This window comes from Castor canadensis, chromosome 8 (assembly GCF_047511655.1).
Source record: "Castor canadensis chromosome 8, mCasCan1.hap1v2, whole genome shotgun sequence".
NCBI lineage: Eukaryota > Metazoa > Chordata > Mammalia > Rodentia > Castoridae > Castor > Castor canadensis.
Genome location: NC_133393.1, coordinates 140,070,025 through 140,096,964, shown reverse-complemented (window position 1 = coordinate 140,096,964; position 26,940 = coordinate 140,070,025). Strand labels below are relative to the sequence as shown.

Sequence of the window (26,940 nt, the reverse complement as noted above, 5' to 3'; positions counted from 1 at the left end):
CTATAGGGTGGAGGTGGATTTATAGTAAAATAAGACACACTCCTCCCCCTTAAGGACCTTACTGCATTGATTGGCCACCATTTGGAAGAGATATGGTGGAACTGAGAAGACTTACTCTGTTTGGCCTGGTGCGATGGTTGTACAGTTGGCATTTCTATGACATGGGTTGTTTGATTCACAGATGTTGGTTACACTGCACCCCACTTCAGGTACAAAATTCCGGTAATGTTCCTTACACTCGCAGTGAGACTTCAGGAGACACAGAGAGAAAAACAAATTGGATTTTTTATGAATTTTTTAATTCTGCCATAAAAACTAACTCCAAGCAGGTCTGAAGTGTGGGCTTAAACCAAGTATTTCCCAAAGTTTCCAGAAATCAAAGTCATGTTTCTATATCTTACCTGTGGGAAGGTCGTACCTCTTGATTTGTAAAGTTTGGTTTTTTGTTTTTCCTTATTGTGTAACTTTTGACTTCACTGGCTACATAATTCCTGGTTTTATTAATTTTTATGTGCATAATTCTTGGTTTTAGGTTGTCTATAGATGAACAGAGGTAAGTGTTCCAGACGGGAAGCATTATTGCTTCAGAACAATGGTTTTCAATCAAAAACCTTAACCCAGAGGACACTGGACAATGTCTAGAAACATTTTTGATTGTCACAAAGGGAGGAGGTTGGGGCTGTTAGAGACCAGGGATGCCTCAAAGCCCAACAGTTTAAAACATTAATAACACTGAGTTTGAGAAGCCCTGCTCTGGAATAATACTTCTTTGTAAGCAATGAAGACTTTCTAAGACTTGAAAATCTGCAGTGGGACCCAGTTTTTTAAAGAGACAAAGCACACTTTTAATCTTATTCCCAAGGTCTTGGCAAACGTGAATTTTTCCTACAAAGCCTTCATTCAGAGGAGGAGAATTTAGTATCTTGTATTTCTTTGCAAACCTGCCTCGGAAAAGTGGCATTATTGTGTCATGCAGTCTTTCTCTTTGAGGAGAGATGGGGTGGATTCTCTGAAGAATTCCCAAACATTCCCACCAAGGTGCTGATAGCCTGTAGGGGTTCCAGGGCTGTCTTTGGGCTGGGCATGGACCTTTCCTCCTTCCGTGCTGCACTAGCTCCCCGTGTGGATTGATTTCCTTCACTGAGCACTTGATTTGCATCTGTGCACACAGGAGGCATCCACTAAACACACCATGGATGGATGTGCTTTTAGGGATAGGGCTCTTTCAACGGACTACCTCAGCAGAAGTCCCCTGACCAAGATGACTTTTATCAGTCAAGGTCATGATACAACTTAGAAGGGTGGTGTCTCACCCCAGGATGTCTTTGCTGCTCTCAAAATCTTTTAATGCTGCTGACACAGGGCATTTAGGCTTCTAAGAGTTCTTCTTAACTTAAAAAGGCCTTGGAGAGAATAGAAGATTGAGGGTGGATGACATCAATCATATTCACATGTGTCTTGGATAAAGGTGATTTGTTCATCCAATTTTGAATTGTGCATGTATTTTGTCAATCACCTTTAGGACTGTGATAGGAAAACATGGCACAGTTAAGCTTTGGCTGGGAGGCTAGGAAAGTGTGAGTTTGGAGAGTAGAGTAGGTGGGGAAGCCCTGAAGTCAGGCTCTAGGCACACAAAAGACTGTTTGGAGAGGCCACCCAAACTAAGCTTCAGACGGGAGAACTAGAAGACATGGAAGACACACGGTACCAATGGCACAGGTCACCTGCAGCAGTTGTCCTGCTTCTAGACATATCAGTTCCATGCATCCTTAGCTTACCTGTCCAGGCCCATCATATTTGCACACCGTAGACTGTGCAGGGCAGTTTCCAAAGTTAGTTTGGCAGGGGTCTACTGGCAAGCACACTTGGCCATCCCCGCTGTAGCCTTCTTGGCATGTACAACTGTGCTGGTTTGGTCCCAGGTACGTGCAATGAGCGTGAGGGTGGCAGATGTTTTGTAAACATGGATTGATGGCTTGAGAGGCAATGACAAAATGAAAGGTGGTTAGCATACTCAGGGAAAGAGGAGGAAAAGTGAGCTGTGAGGGAACTGTGTGCCACAGTGCCTCAAAGCCACAAAGGCAAGCCAATACTTTCAATAGAGAAAGAGCCATTTCATCTCATCTCATCTGACACTCTCCCCACCCCCACCACAGATTTGTACATGGCCATCAGAAACTGTAACTCAAATACCGTGCTGACACATTATAGTGTCATGCAACTCGTGAAATCAAGTATAAAACAGCATGAAAGAAAACACTGATGCTTGTAGAATTTATAACATACACTGGGCTCTGTTCTTAGCATTTGCCACATATTAACTAACTTAATCCTTACAGCTACCTCCTAATAAAGAGACCATTATCACCATTTGGTGAATGGGAAAACTGAGGCACAGTTTAATAAACGGCAAAGTTACAGTGTAAATCCAGGCAATGTTGGCTCCAGAGTTCCTCTCTGGAGAAGAGGAACACAGCTCTCATAATGAGAACAAACACACAAAAAAACAATTTTAAAAAAGAAGCACTAAATATTATACCACGATTGCTTAAGGTGATACAACAGTGTGTAAAATCTATAGATGAGTTGTGATAATGGGAGAATCTGCCATTTGTTCAGGACATCCATGCGATGAGATTTTGCCTAGTGCCTTTTATATTTTTTCACTCGGCTACATGGAGAGAAATAGAGTCACTGTGTTACTAACAGGAGCTTGTAAGGTTTTTCTTTCCCTGTTGGACAACCTAAACATCTCGATGGGTAAGCTGCCAGGAGGGACTTCTACTCACGCTCGCAGTTCTGGCCATCGCCTTTGTAATTTGAGAGGCATTTGCACTCGAGTTTGGTTTCATCCTCACTGGAAGGTGAACATCTGGAATTTTCTGGGCAGAGCAAAGCTGCACATTCAGGGATGGCTATACAGGGAAATTGTCGAGGTATTTGCATTAGTAGAATAAACAGTTCTAAGAATCCTTTTATCAAAAAAAAAAAAGGACAGACTTGTTACAATCATTAAGAAAATACAAGACACAAAATAAGCATGATTTTTGTTTTAATTCTCACTCTCTATTCCTACTCTCAAAGTCAGCAGCCAATATAACACATCACTTACAAACTTTATTTGTATGATTTATTTAAATAACAAAATAGAATCCTGTCAAAATGTTTAGCAGCCTGATTTTTAATTTAACATTTATGGAATTCTCAAGCATCTACCTTAATCTCTAATAAATGCGTAGTATTTCATAACATGCATGGCTGTTAAGAACCATGAAGAGTCTGACCCATCTGTCAACTTGCAAGTTAAAATTGGGCTGATACAGCATCATGGATGGCGGTACAGGATATGAGACTCCTGGGTCAGAAGTGAAGGAGGGTTTATCTAGAGCTATAGTCAAATGGTCAGCATCATGACATCAGTTATTTAAGACCAGCTTCTGCTGGACAATCCAAAAAGGGTCAGATTGAGATCCAAACGTGGTGGATTTTGTTACAGAAATGGTTCTAAGTTTTTTTTTTTAAATTTAAATAATGGGTCATGTATTATGTAGGGCTTAGCTATGTAACTATCTGAAAAGGGAAAGTCTTAATATAACAGATTGTAATGAAGAATTAGAGTTGTGGAAAATTAACAAGTAAGAGATAAAAACGAACTCTGAAGAATTAAAGGAACGACAGACATATAAAGAGAAACCACTACCCCAGACTAAGATAAGAACCCAAGGGGGAATCTCTCTCTAGGGTTGAGACTCAGATGTCACTGGAAAGGACATGGCCTTGTTCACTATGAGGAGCAGAAGTTGCCAAAGTTCCTTGATTATGAGAATTTTTGGAAATCTGTCCTTTGGGGTGACAAGGGAAGTTGTCCACCTGGACTTCCCATGAGTTGGAGCAGAGCACTCTGAGGAGCTAGAGAATGGCAGAGTCACAGCAGGGAAGGATTAGGATCCCTGATCACTGTGTGGTGGATGCTGGCACCAGTTGGGGACACCCATATTGGACCGTCGCACAAATAAGAAATACATCTCTGTTGTGTTAGCCAGAGGTTCCAGTGCTGTTAGAGTCTTAATAATTCTTCATGGTTCCCCACTCCAAAAGACCTACTTCATAGGCCAATTTGTTTAATTTAAAGCTAAATAACTTAGTAACTATTTATGCCTCCAGAACTTAGTAGCTGCTTGAAAAAGTAACACAATGAATAGAAAGAAAACAATTTCTATTTTATTCTTAAACAACTACATTTACCTTGAAGTGAGCCATGTGAGTCTGTTGGATCACTGCACAACTTCTCAAACTCTTGAATCAGATTTGACAGGCACCCTCATTCTAGTCTCATTGAATTTTTTTTTAAAACATGGCACTTTTTGGCAGTGCTGGGGATTGTACCCAGGGCCGTGTGCATGCTTGTCAAGCGCCCTACCATTGAGCTACATCCCCAGCCCTGGCACTTGCTTTTTTAATCACAGAAACCACTGAAAATGAAGCCAGGCAAAGATATGATGTCATAGAAAAGAACCCAAATTTAGAGCTATTGATTAATTTATTTGTTGTGACCTAATGCTGAAATCATGAACTAACTCAAGCTAGCAGATCCTGTGATATTTGTCAGATGTGTCGTTATGTTTCCCTTAACAATCAAAGTGTTGATAGCATCTGGTGAATTTTATGTGGTACTTAGGGCCATCTCTGTGCCCAGCTTCAGAATCAGTGTCAAGTCATTGAGTTTGGGGGCTTTTTTCTTACAGCAGCTAGTATTATCCTAACCACTGCAGAATGTACCAAAATTTATTCAACCAATTTGGACATTCAAGTTATTTCCAGCTTGTTTTATGCTTCCAAAGACTATGCCATAGATTTTTCTGTAGTGTGTTCTTACCTACTGGTACTTAGCTCTCCCTTCCTCCAGGGCAAATTCCTAGAATTGGGCTGAGGAAAATGTCCCATATGCATGCCTTAAAATTCAGTAGATGACTCGCCCCTATAGGTATAGGAATCTATATCCCCATTGTCATTTTTCTTATACCAATAGGTAGTCATTATCTACCTTTTCATTCTGTGTAACATAATAGGCAAGAAATCAAAACCAAACCAAAACAGAAGGTCCAGAATTCACACACTTGTTTAATATGGTTATAGCTTCTATTTGTGTGATTATGTGTTTATTGCTGGTTTTCATTTCTTATTCTGAGTATTACCTGACCTTAGGTCTATTTTTAAAATTGGCCCATGGACTTTATATTATTATAAAAATTTATCTGCCATTTTAATTTCAAATATTTTTATCCCAGTCTCTTGTTTATCTTTTGACTTGATAGAAATATTTTTTTCACTTGGAAGAAAATCTGACCGCTTTCTCTGTTAGGTTGGGTTGTGGACTGGGACCCTCTTGGACTGAGAAGGTCTTTGCTCACTGGTTCACCAGTCAGTGACAGAAGGGGCTGGGAAGGAGGCTCACTGAGGTCACAGAGGTATCCTATTCACCTGAGCTTGGATTTAATTGGTGGTTTGCATGGATGTCTGCTCCACAGAAGAGGAGAAGGAAGAAGCTGTTTTACTCACCCTGTTACTACCACTCCTGACAGCATTTCAAAAAAGTGAGTTTGCATTTGTTGAACTTCAACCTTGGATAACCTTTTTATTTTACAGAAGACTGAAAGGACAAGTTGATCGAGGCTAATGTCATAGGCAACATTGCCAAGTCTCTACATCTCAGCTCCAAATTCACTCTTCAGAACTTGCTTTGCCGTAATGGCTATGTCACTGGATCTGTGTCACTGGGTTGGGGCCAGAAGTGTCTTGGTCTCAGCCAAGAAATAATTCAAGAACAGATACAGAGGAGATGTAAGCAGAAGCAGGTTTATTAACACAAGCAAAGTGGAGGCAAAGTGAAAGTACACTTTTGAGAAGGGAGAGTAGATAGGCTCAAGAAGGAGTGCCTGGCTGCCCTGACAGTCCTAATATCTCAAGCTTTTATTGGGGTCTGCATGAGGGTGGTCATTCCTGAAAACTGGGTTATATGTCATTAAGGGTGTGTCATTAACTTCTCCCACATGGCGGGTGGGTGAAGGTTTTGGCCTTGGATGGTCAGACTGGGACTGTTATTTTCTTTAGGCTGTGGGTCGAGATCCTACTTGCTGTATGTCATGTGTCATTCTATTAACACCAGCAGCCCAGCTTATTATTTAAAAAAAAGTCAACACCCAGGCTATAATTCTCAACCATCAGGTTTCCTAACACCCAACTTGATTCCCCACATCGGTTGAACCCCGTGAGGGTTTTTCCTTTCCAGACAGATGCAAAATTTTGCCAGTAGAGGGCGCAGGTGGGACCTAGCAGGAGGCCGGACCTGTGCAGTGTTGTGCTTCTGCTGTGTTTGCTGCTGCTGCTGCTGCTGCTGCTGTGTGGTCTGATCAGGGATGCTATGCCAGCCTGTGCACCCAGAGAGCACTGTCCCTTAGTGACCTCAGATCCTCGGCCTGGACGCGGTGACCATCTTCCCACAAGTCCTCCCCACACAGGTACTGCATAACTGCAAACTTCTGGTTCTGCTTACCCTTTCCTCTGTGCCTTCATCCACCAGCCTCACTCAACCTGTGCTCTGGAGGTTGTCCTGTGATTGCCAGGTGACTATGGTCCAATGCTGGCCTGGGCAAAACAGCCATCTTCTCTGCCAGCCGTATTCTCTCTAACAAGGGTTGAATCCAGCCTTGGGGATGGCACCTCCTTTGTAATTTGTCCTTCATTATCCTCCATAAGTAGCATTTGTTACAACTACTCTTCTACCATGACTCACTACTGTTCATAAACTCTTCTTGTCCAAATCACCCTGCGGTTTCCATCTCTTAATTGGACCCAGTGTCATAGATTCCTATTTAAATGATTTGAACCCCACATCTTCTGTTTGCTAGTTTTGTGAACTTTGGTGAATTACTTAGCCTTGGTGAGCCTCTGTGTTCTCTCCGCTATGACTGTTAATGTGTTCTGCCTTTGGGACTCAAAAATGATACAGTGCCTTATCTCCTTTACCTAATAACTAACTTGTAGCGATGGCCTCTCCTGGCCTCCCAGCCCCATTGTCTCCCTCTCCCCTCTCTCCTTCATACCACCTCCTGCTCAGCTTTCCTAAAGTATGGCTATAGCCATGTCACTACACTGCTTCTCCTCCCCTTCCCCATCCTCTCCTTTCCTCCTCTCTTCTCATTTCTTCTACTGTCTCTTTTACTTCTTCTCTTTTTTTTTTGGGTCATATTGGGGTTTGAACTTGGGGTCTCACACTTGCTAGGCAGGTGCTATACCGCTTGAGCCACTCCACCAGCCCTTTGTTAGTGTTGGGTATTTTCATGATAGGGTCTTGTGAATTATTTGTCCTGGCTGGCTTCGAACTGTGATCCTCCAGATCTGAACCTCCTGAGTATTTAGGATTACAGGTGTGAGCCACTAGCACCTGGGTCTTTTAAATTTTTTGGTTTGATCCCACAAAATATTTGCTGATACCTCACCTGTAGAGCCCCAGTGATGAATGCAGATATGAGATGCATACACCTGGGCCTATATGGTCCGGCGAGGCATTCAGGAAACTTGAAATACTTACGTCTATCGCAGCTGGGACCAGTGTATGCAGAGTAGCATTCGCAGGTTCCATCGCCATTGATCCCACTGTTGCACACGCCATGCACACAGCTGCACACTGCAGGCAGAAGACAGAGGTTATGACTTGATGGTGATTGCTTCTAAAGATTCTAGAAAGGTAAGATTCTCAGATAGCATTTGCTGAGACTGCATGATGAGGTGGAGGACAGCCATGGACTTGAACTTGGGACTCTAGTTTGAATCTTGGCTTCATCTGTCTTTTATTAGCTTCAGATTTTTCAGTGTATGACATGTAAGCTACTATGTCTAGGATTTTTATAGAGTTAAGTGAGATGATGTATATCAAAAGCACACCTGCATCCAGGTGCATTGGAGTTTTTTCTCTCCCTGCAAACTATTTGCTTCCCCTTTGGATAGCTCTACAGACACTGAGGGCTTAACTCAGTGTCTTAGAATTTACATCTATTGTTTCTTTTCTTTGCTGTTTTAAAATTGGTGTATATTAAGCTGTACATTTCATCATGACATTTCTGTACATACAAATAATGGACTTTGATCATACCCACCCCTCCCCATTTCTCTTTCTTATCTGCTATCCTTCAAGGAGAAAAGCTACCATTGACTCATTCACTGTTGCTAGTGGGCATCTCTACAAATAAATCCTACTTCTTGGATCATGGGCAATGAAAGGATAAAAAAGAAATTCAATAGGGCTTAGAATAACTATGTCATGTTTTCTGCCTGAAATAGATGACATTTCAGCCCAGTGGCAGACATTTCAGGGATGACAAATGGAGGGCTTTTGATGTAAACAGTCAATTCTTGAACACCCAGTTTGGCTCATTTGTAGCATCCTATGCTAGATCCTCTATGAAGCATGTTGTATCAGTTTTCTGTTGCTACTGTGACAAATTGCCCCAAAGACAGGGGCTTGAAACAATTCAAATTTATCTTATAGTTCTGAAATGTCTCATTTGATTTCAGAAAGGCTGAATTTCTTCTGGAGACTCTAGAGGAGTCTCTTCCTTTGCTTGTCAAGATTCTAGAAGCCTCTGTCTTTCCAGGCTTATAGCCCCCTCTCCATCTTCAAAGCTAGCAAAGTCAGGACAAGTCCTTCTCATGTTGTCATCGGTGTTGGGTCTTTCTTCTGCTTCCATCTTCTACCATAACATGTTTGGGATTACATTGGGCCCACTTGGGTAATCCAGGATAATCTTCTTATCTTAAACTCATTGATTAGCCACCGTAATCCCATCTACAACCTTAACTTCCTTTTGCCATGTATCTTAACACATTCACAGCTTCCAGAGATTAGGACAGGGGCATCTTTGAGGGCCACTGCTCTGTCCACTACATGTGTGTTCAGTGCATGTAAGCCACTTTAATATTAGCTCGAGTGAAACATAACTAAGAATAAATGCTTGCCTAGAACACTTAACCAAAAATACCAGGAAAACAGACTGCTAAAGTATCCCAAACAGCTATTAAGCCATCAGGTCTTTGTTTTCATTGTCTGTGCCCCCCACTTTGATATTCTGCTCTCTGTCTCCCCCCTGTTTCTGTCCTCATTCAGGTCCTTCTTACGTTTTGCCTGGAGTATTGCAGTAGCATGCTTCCCGGCCTTCAGTTTCCTGCTTCGCCATTTCATCTGCTTCATTTGATTAGCAATGGCATCAGACTGACCTCAAAACTATCTCAAGGACTCTTATTTGCCAACCAAATGGAACATAAATTTGTCCATTTGGCAAGCAAAGACCTCTCCAGCCTTACTCTAACCTTGCAACATTTTGATTTTCATCTTCTACCATTTATCTTATGCATATTGGATTCTGAGCACATGGGATAACTCTAGTTTGCTCTTCACTCTTCCTCCCTCCTCTCCTTCCTCCCTCCTCTCCTCCCTCCCTCCCCTTCTTCCTCCCTCTCTTCCTTCCTCCCTCCCTTCCTTCTTTCCTACTTTCTTTCTTCTGTCCCTTCCTTTCTCTTTTTTTTTTTCTTGTGGTATTGGGAATCAAACCCAGGGCCTAGCATATGCAAGCTCTCTACTACTTGAGTCATATTCTAGCCCTTTGTTTATTTCTGAGATAGCATCTCACTAACCTTGCTTGGGGTTGGCCTCAAACTCTCTATCCTCTTGCCTTTGCCTCCCAAGTCCCTTACTTCTTTCTTAACACTATTCAGCACCCGACAAAATTCAGAGTGCTGTAGAGATCAGTGGTCTAAGAGGTAAACAGAGAAAAGTTCCCGTCCCATAGCAGAAGAAAACAATGGGTCACAATGCAGTGTGATTAGTGCTACCATGACAGTTAGCCAGGAAGAAATGGAGGTGGAGCTGGCTCAGGGAAGAGTGTGCCAGGTGGCATTAGCTTTGGCTTCTTCTTTGTCTCTTTGGTGTGTCATTTGAAATCCTCCTTATCCTTTAAGGACAACCAAAGCTCCCACTTCTGCAGGGCCATCTCAGGGGTTCCAAAGCTGAGTTGATGAACCTCTGGGCTCCAGCTGCACTTTCTTTGTACCTTGTTCACTGTCCCACCCTACTGCACCTATTAATTCTGTTGATGCCTGTCTACTGAAGACCACCAGGAACATGCCAGTGGTCAGACTAAGTCATCAGGAAGGGTGAGCAGTGGCCACTCATGTCAGAGGAAAGGCAGCTACTAAGTTATTTCTGTGGCTGTTCATTGTTATCGTCTACTCCCTATTTTGACATATGCCTAGTTTTTGTCTTGGTGTACCATGGATCTGGAGTATTTGATGGTGATAGTTTGTGAAATCCTCCGTACTCAGCAGGAGCTGAGCCTAGCTGATGGCAACCAGGCCATTTATTGGAATCTGTTGGATTCCTAAACCACAGCACCTCAGAATGACCCTATTTGGAACAGGAGTTTTACAGATGTGACTGAAGTGAGGTGGGCTTTTTATTATTTATTAAAGCGAGGGAGAAGCCAGATCCTAAGGGATGGAGTGATGATTGGTGTTCTAAGTCCTCCCACATAGTCAGTGTAAGAGGTGAGGGGCACAGTGAGGTTGATGGTGACTCACATTCTAACTGCTTGTGATGCCCTTGTTGGTCAGATTGCCCTCCCAGCTGTGTGCCATGAGCCCCAGATCCTGGCCTGAGCCTCTCCCTGCATCCTGTGTTCCAGCTCAGCCTCTGTCCTGGATTCAGTGAACTGACTCAGGCATCTCTCTGAGGCTTCTGATATCATGGTGCACAGCTGCCAGCCACTGCCACAGAAGTGTCCCCTGGAAGGAGAAGTAAGTGGCATAGGAAGTCCCTGCTGGTCACTGAAAACCCTTGGTACTTTGTGAACTGGCCTCAGCAAATCTCTAGAGACATGTGAGACTTGGGTGGTGTGACTTGAAAGTGATTAAAGCCATAGTCACTCCAGTCAGAGGGTCAGTGCCCACAGATGTGCCCCATGGTGGGGCAGCCTTCTTATCCCTGTGTTCTCCTAGCATCCTGGGGGGCTGTGCACACGTGTCCTAACTGTTGCTTGTATTTCCAGCTCCCTAGTGGTAGGATCCCTCACCTACCTCCTACTCACCTGTCTGGGGTCTAGGGCATGGGCCAGGGCCCGGAGTCAGGGCCCGGAGTCAGACATGTGGGGTCAAATCCTGCCTCTGCCTCCATCACAGCTGCATAGTCTGAAGTGACCTCTCTGCTTCTTCACCAGCAAAATGAGGACACTGACTTACAGAGGTGTACTGAGGGCCTCAGGAGATTATGCCTGTGAGGCCTCTTTGCACACACCTGGCCCACAGTGCGTGCTCAGAAAACGCTAGCCACTCTTATTCAAAATATGTGGCTGTGGAATTGCCTGGGGGGGGTTCATGTTAGAGAAGGGGGGCTTTGTGTTCTGCCCTAGCTGAGAGCAAGGCCCCGAGCAGCTAGAATGTTGGCAGGAGAGATGAAACCTCTGGCTGGCGCAGCTCTGACTCACCTCTAACCAATAAACAGCCAGAGGAGAGGGCTCTGGCAGTAGGGTAAAGTCAGTGGCAAAAATAGATGGCACCTAATAGAGCTGTCCCAATTCCAGGCAGGAGAGCCACCAACCCAGGACTGACACTGTGGTGGATGAGGCAACACTGGCACCCAGTGGATGCCTGGCTAAAAGAACTTTGAGTTCCCCTGGTGCTTGCCAGTGGGAAATGGGCTGCCAGCCATCACTGACATTCTTTTGCTGGTGACTTGATTACCACTGGGACGTGTTTGTCCTTACCTAGTGCTCGCTCCCATTGACTGAGTTCTTGGGATATGCTGTTAAGAGCTTTACTATGCTGTCAACCCTGTGAGGCAGACATTAGTCCTATTTTATACATGAGGAAGGAGAAGGGGAGTTGGGGTTGGTGTCAAAGTTAGGCCAATCTGACTTTAAAATTTTTTCTTTCTCTCTCATTTATTATTATTTATTTATTTGGCAGTATTGGGAATTGAACCCATGGCCTCATACTTGCTAGGCAAGTGCTCTGGCCCCCCAGCACTTTTGCTTTTATGGTTTGATTTTGAGACAGGGTCTCACTAACTTTTCCTGAACTGGCCTCAAACTTGGGATCCTCCCACCTTCACCTCCAGAGCAGCTTCTGGGATCACAGCAAAGTGTGTTACGTTAGTCATTAGCTCCAAAGCTGCTATCCAATATGGTAGCCACTGGTCACATGGGCTATTTAAACTTAAATTCAGTAGTGTGGACCAAAATTTAAACTTCATTTCTCGATCATGTTTCTTACCCATGTTTTGGGTGCGCCACGGTGACATGTGGCTAACAGCTACTGTGCTAGATGATATGCACATAGAATGTCTCCCTCAACACTGGAAGTTCCACTGGGATCCAGAACCTGGAGAGTTCTTCCTGGGTCTCAGTTTAGGCTTCCACTTTTCGTAAAACATTTAGGTATCTGAATCATCTTTATCCCTTTAGTGCTTTTTCCATGGCACAAACAGGTGTAAAGAGAGGCTACTCTCTTTATTTGGAAATGATTAGAATTTCCATGTGCCCCAGGAGTGCTCAGGAGAAACCAATCCCAATTTCTTGGAGGAAAGGCATCTCATCTTCTTCCTAGTTTTTCATCCTCAATCACTCAGCTTTCTTTGGAACCAAGTGATGTCGGGTGCTTTTTGATTCCTTCCTATGTTAGCATTTACTTAGCATATAGAGTTTAAATTCCAGTATTAGGATAAGAAAAGGCAATGCAAGGAGACATGCTGCTTCTACACAGTTGATAGATGATATGCTAGTTACTGTCTTTAAAGCAACATTAATCTTGAAAACAATTTATTAAAATTTCTTTGTTAATACCCTTATAAAATAATCTTTTATGGAGTTGTGGGTGAAGAAACACTTAAGATGAGGGGAAACTGGAACGTATTATTAATTATTAATAACATTAATTATACAATAATAATTATTAATGATGGCTAACATTTATTGTACACTGATTATCTCATTAGATTCCCTAAAGGAGGAAATATTATTTCTATTTTTATAGATATGAAACATATAGAGCGCATGCTTTTGAAGTTTATCCAAGTTCCTATAGTCAGCAATCCTGGAGCTAAAACCCAGTTGGCGCTCATCACTCTATATGTTACTTCTACTCCAAGATGGTGCACTCTTGACCTCCTCTGCACCATTTCCTTGGACCCCAGTGTTTCCTGGAGTCACCTTCCAAATAGGTGGTTTATACTTGAATCCTTGTCCCAGGCTCTACTTTTCAGGGCAACCAAAAATAAGAGCATGGCTGGGCATAGTGACTCACACCTGTAATCCCAGCTACTTGGGAGGTGGAGCTCAGGGGAACTGCAGTTTGAGACCAGCCCAGGAAAATAGTTAATGAGACTCCATCTTATTTGGGCATGATGGCCCACACCTTTGATCTCAGCTATGTGGGAGGCTGTAAATAGGAGGATCCCAGTCTGAGACTGGCTCCAGCAAAAACACGAGACTTTACCTGAAAAATAACTAAAGCAAAAACAACAAAAAAAGTGTGGGGTGTGTGTTTGGGGAGGGGTGGAGGTTTGGCTCAAGTGGTAGAGCTCCTGCTTGGTAAGAGTGAAGCCCGGAGTTCAAACCCCAGTACCACCAAAAATAAATAAGTAACTAAATATAAATGTAAAAGAAGCGTGGACAAGCCAGCCTCAGTTTGGTTTGTTGAATTGGGACCAATAGCCTGAGCACTGCAGGCATTTATTTGTGAAGGAATGGAATATGGTGGCACTGATGGTTGAAGTTGAAGTTCTTGGATCTACTGAGATCAGGATCAGAAGGACCTCAGAGAAAAGCTGTGAAATGGTGTCCTGGTGACTGCCTGCAAGGGCAGAGAGCCACAGCAAGCAGCATCTCCATCTTCAGTGACGGTGCTGTATCAGATTTGTATTCGGCTTTTTGTCTTCCTGCATAGACCTGGTTCTATGCAACTATTCAGCATGTCTCCCCCCTCCCCCCGGCCCCGCCCAGGAACAGTCTCTCTGGGAACTTTCAACTCTCACAAATGCATTGATTACACAGTAACCAGACTTACCTGATGAACAGTTGGGTCCAAATAAGTTGTCATCAGCACAGCTTTCACAGGCAGTTCCACTAAACCCATCCTGCAAAACAGCCCAGGGGGATGGCATCAGACCCAAGGTCACCTTGGGTAACTGATGTCACCCAGGAAGCCCTGGATCTCTCACTGATCATCTGGGCAGCTTCCTCTCTCTCCTTTCTCTTTCCTCTTTTATTCTTCTTGGTTTTGTGTGTTGATGTGCACATGAATCCCTGTGTCATTTTTTTTTTGTAGAAACTCTGTGTCAACAGCCCAAAGACAGAAAGAGAGAGCAAGTGCTAACAGTGACATCACAATCTCTCCCAAGGGTGAAATGGAAGCGCATTCAGATTCACATCTCTGGAGGCTGTTAAACTCAATCCTTTTCAGAAGGATTGCTGTGTGTTTAAATCCTCTAACCTGCTAAAAGTTACTTTCCTGAGACAGAATTCTTCAATTGACAGAGTGGTTGTCCGAGGAGACTGAAGACAGCAGCAAAGGGTAGTCTGGTAGCAGCGGTGATTGTTAATATCGTGACAGCAATTTTTACAGCCGTGTAAGTTTCACAATGTATCTGTAAATGTATATGCAAATATCTGATCTCATTTTACTTCTTCAGGAAATGTTACTACATAGATCATCTTTCAGAACCATTGCACAGAGATGGTTAGGTGGAATTAACCTGCCTCAAGATCCCCAGGCTCTAAGTCATTTTTTGCACATTTCAAGTCCTTATCTTACTAATACTACTACCTTAGAGACTCCACCTACCAAGTAGCCGTGTTTAAGGAGGATCCGCAGGTGGGAAAGGGACAGCAGAATTGGAGAGAGAGAGAACATACCTGGCAGGAGCAGCTTCCATTTCCTTCCATGCCCTCGGCACAACGGCCTCTGCCACTGCAGGGTGACCTTGCTCCTCCTGGGCATTCTAGAGAGTCAGAGAGACCAGACTCGCTCACTCAAGATTGTGGCAAGCGTCTGTAAGATGCATTCACCATCTCCTGTGTGCCATGTGATCTACTCAATGCCAGGGACAAGAAATAACTGGAGACCCCACTGGTATCCTCTAGGGTCTCTGAGGGAAGTGGGCATGTAAACAGGTGACTCCATGCAGTCATCAAGTAGAAGTGGAGAGTCTGTCTCAACCCTTTATTGAGCCTGGCCTATGTACTTGACCATGAGCTAATGAAATCGTTCCCATTACAACCCTCAGAGCTGGTTGTATTGCGGCTGCCTAACAAGGGAGAAGACTAAAGTTTAGCAAGGTCACATCAGACTTGCCCAAGGTCTCACAGTGCCTCAGTTGCAAAGCTGGGAAGTTAAGTCAACTCTTGGTATGACTCTAAAGCCAGGTCCTTTGATCAGTGTGCTAGGCGGGTATTCAGGGGTCCTAAAGGAGGGAGCCATTGGTGCTCCTTGAAGAGTCTGAGATGTCTATAGGAAAAGTCACTTAAGCTAGGCAGGTACTCTACCACTTGAGTCATGCCCCAGCCCTTTTTGCAATGGTTATTTTTGAGATAGGGTCTAGCTTTATGCCAGGGCCAGCCTGGACTGCAATCCTCCTATTTATGCTTTCCTGCATAATGGAGATGACAGCTATGCGTGATTGTGTCCAGCCATGGGTTGAGATGGGGTCTTGTGTCCTTTTTGCCCTGGTTGTCTTCAAACTGTGGTCCTCCTCATCTCTGCTCCCCTGGTAGCTAGGATTGCAGACTTGAGCCACTGTGCCCAGCTTAAGTTGGGGTTCTGAAGGTACATAGGAGTTGACCATGCTTTAAAGTGAGGGACATTTCTGGAAGAGGGAATGGTAGGTGCTGTTCTGGGAATGATGAGGTGTTTGGTGGGGCAGGACACGGAAGTCACTGTGGGGTGGGGGGTGGGGGTTGATGAGGTACAATATGAATGCTGGGACCAATTAATGAAGTGTTCAGTATAGTAAGGAAAGGAATTAGATTTCACCCAGAGGTTGGTTCCAAACAAGCATGGGTTTGTGTTTCTGAATTGTGTTAGAGCTGAAATGGAGCTTTTACTGACACTTTTTAGAGGATTTCAGTCACTCCCTAAACATTCTGGGAATAGCTGCTAGGAGCCAAGCATTATTTCAGGAGAGGCAGAGGGACACTTAGCAAGAAAGTCAGATATCACAGTGCCTAAATTCAAACAGAAGATTTAAATAGCGGTAAGTAAAAGTGAAGGTACTACTGCACTGAGGATGAAAACTGCTTCTTTTTATACGTGGTGTAGTCTACACCATGTAGTGCAGCACTGAAGTGGGGTTGATGCTGATTTGGGTAAGCTCTGTTTAAATAAGGGACCTGAGTCTGCAAGTACCAAGCTGATAAGCAACAGCCAGGAAATGTGTTTGTGTGAATGAGGCAGAACCAAATGTGAGCCCAAATCCAAGCTAGCAAGGAAAGTGCCTTACGCAAAACAGCTGTGCTACGGCGTTCTAGAAAATAATAAAAGACACATGCATTCACTACTCACAGCAGTTCCCCGAAGTGCTGTTTTAAGCTCCACTTTCTAGAAGAGCAAACAGGAACAGAGTGGTTAAGTGACTTGTACAAAGTCACCCAGCAGGCAAGGGGTAATGAGAGACTCCCTTGCCTTCCTCTATTGCAAGGGTCTATCTTCCTGCTCTCTCTACTTCCACTCCCATCCTAGAAGGTCTTTGCCAGAAGCTTTCTTAGCCACAAGCTTGCTCTGCTATACATTTTCCCTATGTCATATGAAATCAGCATCCATGGAAATGAAAAAGCAGTTTTCTTAGTTGATTTGGGCTACTATAACCAAATACTTTAGTTGGGGCAGCTTATAAACTTTCTTTCTCATGGTCCCTGAGGCTGGGAAGTCCAGGCTGTAGGATCAAGGTGCTGAGAGATTCAGTGTCGATAGGGGCCTGTTTCCTGGTTCGTAGAAGGTGACATCTGTATGTCCTCCCATAGTGGAAGGGGGAGGGAAGTTCTCTGGATCCTCTTTTATAAGGACACTAATTCCATTCATGAGGGCTCTGTTCTCATGATCTAATTCCTTCCTAAAGCTCCTATCTTGCAAAATCATCACATTGGAGATTAGATTTCAACATGTGAATTTCAGAAAGCTATGGTTTGGATATGGTTTCCCAGTGGGGTGAAACTGAGAAGTAGGGGATCTTTTAAGAGGTGGGGCATAGGAGGAGGTCCTTAGGTCAACTGGGGGTATGGCTTCAGATTAGGTAGTTTTTGTGGGACCCTGGTTAGCTCTAACAAGAGCTATAAAAGCCTGAGCCTGGCCCCTGGTTCCCTGACATGCCACGTGATCGGTTCCCCCCACTTGCACTTCTGCAGTGTTGGATATAGCCAAGATGGCCCTCATCACAGCTGAGCACTTGCCAGCAACTTACTCTGGGCTAAATAAGCTTCTTTTCTTTATAATGTTAACATGTTTCTGGTATTTTATTAGAATACCAAAAAAACAGATGAACACACAGGAGTCATAAATATTCAGTCCATAATGGCAGTTCTTGGAAAAAGAGACTTGTAAGCACAGAGAGAGGCAGGTCTCTGAAAGAGTCTGTGACCACTCACTTGATAGGTTAGTTCTTTCGAAGAACCTTTGCAACTGACAGGTACTGTGCAGATGAGAGTCCAGTGATCTATTGGTAGATTTTTTTTTCTTTGGTGTCTTCCATTTATTCCCTGCATTCAGAATATTAGCAAACTATAGAGTCTAAATTGCATGTTTTGAGTCTGATCTTTCTATAACAGTTAACAGCACTCTGGAAATAAATTATTGGGCACTTGTTTGAACCAGACACCATGGAGGTCCTGGGTATAGCAGGGGGAGCACAGACCTGGTCTCTATGGCTGTGGTCCTGCAGTCTGGTGAGGGGAAAGTCCTGGATGAAGAGACAGACAAACTGGCTTCCAGTTGAGGGTTGTTGGAAAGAGACCTAGAGCTCTCATGGTTCCCCCTACTGGACGTTTTCAGCATTTACCCAATGTAACCTAATCCCCAATGGACTAATTGGGTTGGATCTGAATTCAACATATAGTAACAGCTGGATCATGAAGGACAGGTCTTGTTAAAGAGTTCAGTCTGTGTCTGAAGAAGATCAGTGGAGGGTGAGGATGGAAGGGATATCCTTAGAGCTCATCTGACAGCTCCTTGGATCCCTGATTTCACAATGCCTGGCAAGTGGTGCTAAGAGAGTGTTGTTCTGTCATTCCCTGTCACATAGTCCTTCTCTTGTTTGCTTTTCCTCTCTGGCCCTTCCCAGATGAGGTGGTGTTTGGGAACCAGGGTCCATCCTGGGCAGGACTGAGAAGGTAGAGACTCAGCAGCTCTCCCATGATGATGGCTTTCTCTTGCTCCCTGTGCCTTTCCCCAGCACAGAGTGTGCAAGACATTCTCTCAGTGACACCCAGCTTGGCTTGGGACACAGAGCCTTCTCCAGCCTGACACTGAGCACACTTGAGTCCCATTCTCCCACTTGTATTCCTGTAAATCATTTCCTGGTGCACAGAACCAGCTCCCTCCCCCATCTCGCATCCTGCCCCCCCCCACCATTCCCTGCTTCCCAACCTCCACACTTTCCCATGTCTTCCCACCTCTGAGAGCCTCTCCTTGCCCCTGTCCCTACCCCTGCCACAGGTTTGACTCTGTCAACCTCCGGGTGTTGTTGCACTCAGCCCAATCCTTGTTAAAACCCATGTAGCAGAAAACAGTGTGAGCCATGTTGAGAAAACAACCAGGTTCTGGGCTATAGGCTGATCATGGAGGAATTGGGGAGCTTCCCCCACCCCAGTTCCCAAGAGTGTGACTCTGTATCAGGAAGTCTGGTTTTCCTTTCCCTTAGGCCTTCCTCAAAGGCTGCCCTTGGGACAGCTGTTTAGAACCATCTGGGAGGGGGATTGTTTCAAAGACAGATACCCCATGGTCCTCCTCGCCATGATGCAAGCCATGAAAACACACTGCTCAGGTTTCCAGTTACAGTTATGTGTTGCATAATAACAGGGATGTGACATGCATCATTTGGGGACTTCATCATCATGTGGACATAATAGCGTGTACTCACAAACTAACATGACTGCAACATGCAATATCTGCAAATATTTGATACGTCATTGATGGAAAGTCCTACTGCTCATGTCTGAACTTTGAACTCCACACTTCCCATGACTGCTTCTAGCCAGTGACCAAGCACAGCAGGGACACCAGGGCAGGCTGATTCCTGTGGGATACAGGGTCCTTTGTTGGGTGCCTTTGTCTGGAAGACTTGCCATCCGTGTTACCAACCAACCTTCCTTGCTTCCCTCTCTTTTTCACAAGCGTCAGGGCTGCATGGCTGACTGACAGCTTCCCTACTTCCTTCTCATTTTCCCTTGTAGGATTTTTCTCTAATTAAGCTCTTGCATCTCTAGCTTTGTCTTAGATCTGCCTTTTGGAGTACCTACAGTAATATGCTAGTCTTTGTGTAAATTAGAAAAAACCTGCACTATCCCCACTGCCTTTGGGATCTATTCCCATAGATACTAGGCTTGGAAAGCAGATGAAACTAAAATTGAAGGTGCCCCTTCCACTGGGTAGGTGGGGCCCTCCCAGAATGCATTGGTTGGCTAACTAAGGTGGGCTGGATTCCAGTCCATATTCATCCCTCGGTCACTAATAACCTGCCACAATTTTATGCAAAGTATGACATTTTATACCTACTTGGTAGGGATCTCTGGGTGTGAAGCTAAGATTATGCATTTTCCCAGACTTGACAGGTAAGCTACCACACATTAATATGAGGACCAGTATGTGGGAGGATTGAATGTGGAAAATATTCAAACACAAGGAGACTGACCAATACATTGACAAACAATTAGTGGGTCATTGAAAAAATAAAGGGAGAGGGGGAAGCAAAAAGTTCCTAGAATGTAATGAAAATGAAAACCCAACCTACCAGAACCTTTGGGACACAGCAAAGGCAGTGTTAAGAAGAACGTTTATAGCTATGAATGCCTATATTAAAAAAATAGATCTCAGATAAACATCTCAAGCTCTTAGAAGAACAAGTCAAACCCCAAATCAATAGGTGGAAAGAAATGATAAAGAATAGGGCAGAAATTAATGACATGGAAGCAAAAAATACAAAGAATCAATGAAACAAAAGTTAGTTTTTGAAAAAACAAATAAGATTGATAAGTCCTTGGCTTGGCAAACTAACAAAAAGAAGGAGGGAGAAGACCCAAATCAATAAAGTTGGAGATGAAAAGGAGGATATCACAACTAGTGCCAAAGAAATCCAGAGGATCATGAGGGAATACGTTGAAAACTTATATTCTAATAAACTGGAAAATCTAGAAGAAATGGATAAATTTCTAGATACATTTGACCTACCAAGATGAACCATTAGAATATAAATCACTTAAACAGACCTCTAACAAGCAATGAAATTGAAGCAGTAATAAAGAGTCTCCCAACAAAAAACAGCCCAGACCAGATGGACCCATGGCTGAATTCTACCAGACATTTAAAGAAAAAGTAGCACCAATACTCCTCAAACTGAATTCTACAATACATCAAGATCATAATACCATGATCAAGTTGGCTTCATTCCAAAGGATGGTTCAATGTATGAAAATCAAAAAACATAGCATAGCACATAAACAGAATCAAGGACAAAAACCACGTGATTTTCTCAATAGATGCAGAAAAAGCCTTTGACAAAATTCAATATCCTTTTATGATAAAAGCTCTGATGAAAGTAGGAATAGAAGAAATGTATCTGTACATAATAGAGAACATACATAACAAATCTACAGCCAACAACATACTTAACGTGGAAAAACTGAAACCATGTCCTCTAATGTCAAGGATGAGACAAGAGTGTTCACTCTCTTTACTCTTTGTGTGTGTGTGTGTGTGTGTGTGTGTGTGGTACTAGAGTTTGAACTCAGGGCCTATACTTTGAGCCACTCCACCAGCCCCTTTTTTGGGATGGGTATTTTCAAGACGGTCTCACAAACTATTTGCCTGGGCTGGCTTTGAACTGTGATTCTCCTGATCTCTGCCTCCTGAGTAGGTAGGATTATAGGCTTGAGCTACCAGTGACCAGCTCTCTCTGCTCTTATTCAGTACAGTATTGGAATTCCTAGCCAGAGCAATAAGGCAAGAGAAAGAAATGAAAAGGATTCAAACAGGAAAAGAAGAAGTCAAATTATTCTTATTTGCAGATGATATGATCCTCTACTTAAAAGACCCTGAAGGCTGCACCAAAAAACCTGCTAGATCTGATTAACACCTTTAGCAAAGTAGCAAGATATAAAATTAACTTATAAAAATAATAACAATGAATAGGCTGAGAAATAACTTAGAAAAACAATTGCATTCACAGTAGCCTCAAAAAAAAATATCTAGGAATAAACTGAGTTAAGGAGGTAAAAGATCTCTGCAATAAAGCCTTGAAGAAAGAAATTGAAGGAGACACCAAAAGACGGAAAGACCTCTTTCCGTCATGGATGGACAGAATTAATATTGTGAAAGTGACCATATTACCGAAAGCAATCTACAGATTCAGTGGAATCTCCATCAAAATTCCAATGTCATTCCTCATAGAAATAGATAAACCAATCCTAAAATTCATGTGAAAACACAAAAGACCCTGAATAGCCAAAGGAATCCTGAGCAAGAAGAGAAATGAGGAGGTATCTCAATACCAGACTTCAAATTATACCACAGAGCCAGTAACAGAAAAGAAGACCCAGAAATAAATCCACACAGCCACAGCCATCTGATTTTTCACAAAGGAGCCCAAAACATTTGTTGGAGAAAAGACTGTCATTAACTATCTACATGCGAAACACTGACACTAGACCCCTATTTTTTACCCTGTCCAAACATCAATTAAAAATGGTTCAAAGATCTTAATGTAAGCTCTGAAACTTTGAAACTACTATGGGAAAACACTTGAAGATACAGGCATGGGCAAGGGCTTTCTGAATAGAACTTCACTCGCTCAGTAAATAAGAACAAGAATTGACAAATTTGACTATGTCAAATCAAAAAGCGTCTGCACTTCAAAGGAAACAATGACCAGAATGGGAGAAAATCAGTGCCAGCTATTCAATGGTTAAAGGATTAATATCCAGAATCTACAAAAAGTGAAAAAAAATTAAACATCAAAAGAACAAGTAATCCAGTTGACAAATGTGCAAATGAGTGGAACAGACAGTTCTCAGAAGTACAACAGCTAATAAACACATGACAAAATGTTCGACATTTAACTGTAAAGGCAATGCAAATCAAAACCACATTAAGATTCTGTCTCAAGTCAGAATGGCTAAAGTCAAGAAAACCACCAACAACAAATGCTGGGGTGGATGCAGGGAAAGAAGAAACTTCGTGCACTGTTGGTGGGGACGCAAGTTATTCCAGATATTATGGAAATCAGTAGGAGGTTCATGGAAAAGCTGAGAATAGAGCTATCTTATGACCCCACCTGAGATATACGTGCAGGAATGTAAATCAGCATACACCGGTACACCCATGTTTAAAAAAAACATTTAAATTAGTACGTGATCATTCCACAGGGGTTTCATGGTGATCTTTCCATATACACATATATTGTACCTGGGTTTGGTTCATCTCCTCCATTATCCTCCACCCTAACCCATTCCCCTTCTTAAAATGATTTCAACAGGTTTCAATGCTGCATATTCACAGATGTAAAGAAAGTTCATAGCTGTATTCACCCTCCTTTGCCCTCCTCATTTGCTCTCCTTCTCCCATCACTGCCTTTCCTGTCCTTCATTTTTTAAGTCTACACACCCTTGTTTATTGCAGCACTGTTCACAACAGCAAGTAGTGGGATCAGCCCCTGTGCCCAACCACTAATGATGGATAAAGAAAATGTAGTATGTATACACAGTAGAGTATTACTCAGCCATAAAGAAGAATGAAATTACGCTGTTTGCAAGAAAATGAGTAGAGCTAGAGATCATCATATATTGAGCGAAATAAGCCATTCTACAAAAGCCAAATATTGTATGTTTTTGCTCATATGCAGAATCTAGGTCTAAAATGAAAAAAGAAAAAAAAAAACCAATAAGAATGGAACTTGGGTGCAAAAGAGACACAGCCATATATGGGGAGTAGACAGTGGGAAGGGGGAAATGGAAATGGTATGGGGTGGGTGAAGAGGATCAAAGTATGTTGTTATCTATGTATGATGATAGCATAAAGAAACCCACTGAATATTGTACTTAAAAGGGAGGGTGGTAAGAAATATAGTGGGGGGGGTTGAGTGAGCTTGCTTGAATACACTGTATGTGCCTGTGTGGACTATTTATATAAAACCCCCTTGTGCTATTAATGAATCTTGAATAATAATAAATCTATTAGCAAGAAACTCCCTTCCTGCTGAGGTAGGAAATAAGGACCAGATTTATCTTGTTTGAAACAACTAATAAAAGAAAACCAGAAAAATATGTGAAACTGGTTTTAGATGTCCTGGCAGCATAGGACAGGAATCTGTGAGATGGGAAAAATGAGATAAGCTCTAAAATTGCCCCAGCCCACAGTTCAGGGAGGGGACAAACATGAGTCCAGTGGTCTTCTGTGTTGAGAAGATGGACTCTGGAACTTGGGGAGACCAAAGGTGGCCAGTCTCAGAGCTGAACATCATTGGTGAGCCACAGGCTCTACAGCCCCACAAAGCCTCCTGTGCCCCCATACAGTTGAGAAGTGGTCAGCACATGAGAGAAAGGAAACCACCTGAGGCCAGGAAAGAACCTCTGGAAAGAGTAGGTGAAGGGCTAGGACCCAGCTCACACATGCAAGCAGTATTCCCCAAGTGGAAAATCTTGTATGATACAGGACTGGGGCACTGGGAAGGTATAATGTGCTTTGTAGTTTTGTTTGTCCCAGAACAAATACGCACACACACACACACTCACACACACGCGCACACACACACACACACACACACACCGCAATGCAGAAAAGGACTGTACCATATACAAATATATATACACGTGTGTGTGTGTGCGTGTGTGTGTGTATGTATGCCCAAACAAAGTAAAATGCACAATGTCTGAATTCAATAAAAACTACTAGGCATGAACAATGAAGGCCCAAAACAATAAATTGAAAACTAGCTAAATAACACATAGGATAGACAAAGATTTGAAAATTATTGTAACTATATTCCATACATTCAAAAAGGTAGAGAAAAAAATAATGTCAAGGAAGGAAGATATAAATTAAACCAAATTGAACTTTTACAGATGAAAATGTAGCATCTGAGATAAAAATACACTATGCACAATGAATGGTGTGCTTAGTGAACTCAAAACGAAGCAAGAGAATCACAATGAATCACACAGAGAAAAAAGACTGAAAAGAAGCAGAACGTCAATGAACTTGGGGACAACTTTAAGCACTTTCATATACACATAACTGGAACCTTTGGAAGAAGAAAATGTTTCTGAAAAAGTTATGGCCCTTTTTTTGAGTTTCATGACACTATGAACTCACAGTTCCAAGAGCTCAAACACTAGCAAAAGCATCAGGGGGAAAACTCCATATAGAAAAATTCCTTCAAATCAGTGATAAAGAGAAAACCTTAACACCAGTCAAAGTCAAGAGATACAGTATGTTAAGAGGAATAAAGATACAATGACAACACATCCCTTGTTGGATGCACTAAAAGCAAGAGGACAGTGAAATGTCTTCATTCAAAAGAACCAAAACAAAAACATTGTGTATCTGAAATCCCATAGACAACATTATCTTTCAAAAGCAAACGCAACACTAGAGGAATGTAAAGGCAGATTTGAGTAGGCACAGGAAAGAATCATCGAACCTGAAGAGAATCCTAGAACTTCAAGGAGAAATAGATAAATCCACAATTAGAGTCAGAGATTTTAGTATCTTTCTTTCCACAATCAATAAAACAAATGGTTATAAAGTCACTAAGACTAGAGAAGACTTGAACAACACCATCAATCAACTTGGCCTAATTGATATTTACAGAACACTGTCCCACTCAAGTGATACTGTGCCTGCCTTGCACGCATCAGGCCCTGAGTTCAAACCCCAGTTTCGCCACAAACAAAAATAGCTAAAACACTCTAACAATACCACCTCTTCAAGAGCCAAGATAGATGATATTCTGGGACATAAACTAAGTCTTGACAAATTTAAAGGATTCAAATAGTATGAAGTATGTTTTCTGATCACAATGGAATTAAACGATGAATTTCCTTCTAAGTACCGCTTTGACTGCATCTCACAAATTTTGTATCTTATGCTTTCATGTTCATTCATTGAATTAAAGAAATGTATCTGCAAAGTCCTCAAATACTTGGAGTTAAATATTATACTTACAAATTACTCATGGTAAAAGAAGAAATCAAAAGGGAAATACAAAAAAACATTTGGGATAGAGTGAAAATTAAAGCACACTATATCAACATTGAGACGCAGCCAAAGCAGTGTTTAGAATGAAATTTACTCCACTAAGTGCACAGAAAAGAAGAAAGTTCTCAAGTTATGCCCAAACTTATACCTTAAGGTAAAGAAAACAGAAAAAGATAGCAAAGAAAACCTGAAACAGAAGTAGATAAGAAACACACAAGCATACATGAATGAAACAGAAAACTGTGAAACCAAAAGCTGATCAGAGGGACTGATAAACTTCTAACAAGACTGGTCAGGAGAGAGGGAGAGGGAGAGGAAGAGAGAGAGGGAAAAGAAGAAGAATGAAGAGGAGGAGGGAAAAGGAGGAGTGGGGGAGAAGAAGGAAGGGGGGAAAGATGGGGGAAGAAGAAGAGAGAAGAGGGAAGAAGAGGGAAGAGAGGCCACAAATTATGAAAAGTAAAACTGGAGTGAGGACACCAATACAAATCTTACAGACATTAAATCAATAGTAAATAAATACTATGATCAACTTTATGTCAATAAATTTGACAATATGGATGAAATGAAAAAATTTATTGAATGTCACAAACTAATAAAGCTCACTGAAGAAGAAATGAATAACCTTATATCTATAAGAAGTTGAGTCTGAAGTAAAAATCCTTCACACAGAGAAAACCCATGGCTTCAGTGGTGAATTCTAGCTCACATTTAAGGAACAAACCCCATTTTATAAAAACTCACCTAGGATATTGAAGAGCAAACAAGTTCCAGCTTACTTCATGTGGAGTCAAGAGTCAAACACACAAGAAAAGGAAATTACAGACCAACATCTCTACTGAGCAAAGACACAACAACTCCTAAAAAAATTTTAGCCAAATGAATCTAGCAATCCAGAAAACAGTATCATGGTCAGTACAAAAAGGAAAGAAAAAAGACATCAGATTCACAGTTAATAGAATCATCTTTATTCTTAGACATCATGATTATCTATGAAGAAAATTCCAAGGAATTTCCAAAAAATTTGCATCAAATATACAAATTTAGTAAGCTCTCAGGTTCGAAGGTCAATATGAGAACTCAATTGTGTTTCTATAAACTAGCAGTGAATAATTAGTAATCTTGAATTTAGAAATTCATTACAAATAGTACGTAAAGAACCTGGGCCCAGTGATGCAGGCCTGTAGTTCCAGCACTAGGAGGCTGAGACAGGAAGAATGTGAGTGTGAGGCCAGCGTGGGCTACCTAGTAAGACCCTGTCATAAACAAGCAAACAAACAAACAAGTGCCATGAAGGTGTTCGGTATTAAAATAACAAAAATCGTGCAATGTCTGTAAACTGAAATTAAAAAGGACTTATATAAGAAAAGAGCTATACTGCAGTTATGGACTAGAATATTTGATATTTTCAGATGTCGGTTCTCCTCAGACTCATCTGCC

General features: G+C 42.3%; 1 protein-coding gene and 1 long non-coding RNA gene across 2 annotated transcripts in view; one reads left to right on the top strand and one right to left on the bottom strand.

Annotated features, from left to right (window-relative positions):
- Nucleotides 1–26,940, bottom strand: part of Stab2 (stabilin 2) — a 164,865-nt gene that overhangs the window by 123,758 nt on the left and 14,167 nt on the right. The window contains exons 4-9 of the mRNA XM_074084259.1: nt 14,961–15,046; nt 14,113–14,182; nt 7,592–7,687; nt 2,790–2,915; nt 1,779–1,975; nt 116–249 (exon numbers count right to left, since the gene is read on the bottom strand). Of these exons, the coding sequence (XP_073940360.1) occupies nt 116–249; nt 1,779–1,975; nt 2,790–2,915; nt 7,592–7,687; nt 14,113–14,182; nt 14,961–15,046 (709 nt within the window). The remainder of the gene's footprint in view (nt 1–115; nt 250–1,778; nt 1,976–2,789; nt 2,916–7,591; nt 7,688–14,112; nt 14,183–14,960; nt 15,047–26,940) is intronic.
- Nucleotides 6,386–26,940, top strand: part of LOC141425826 (uncharacterized) — a 42,245-nt gene continuing 21,690 nt past the window's right edge. The window contains exon 1 of the long non-coding RNA XR_012450972.1: nt 6,386–6,518. This is a non-coding gene — a long non-coding RNA (uncharacterized lncRNA). The remainder of the gene's footprint in view (nt 6,519–26,940) is intronic.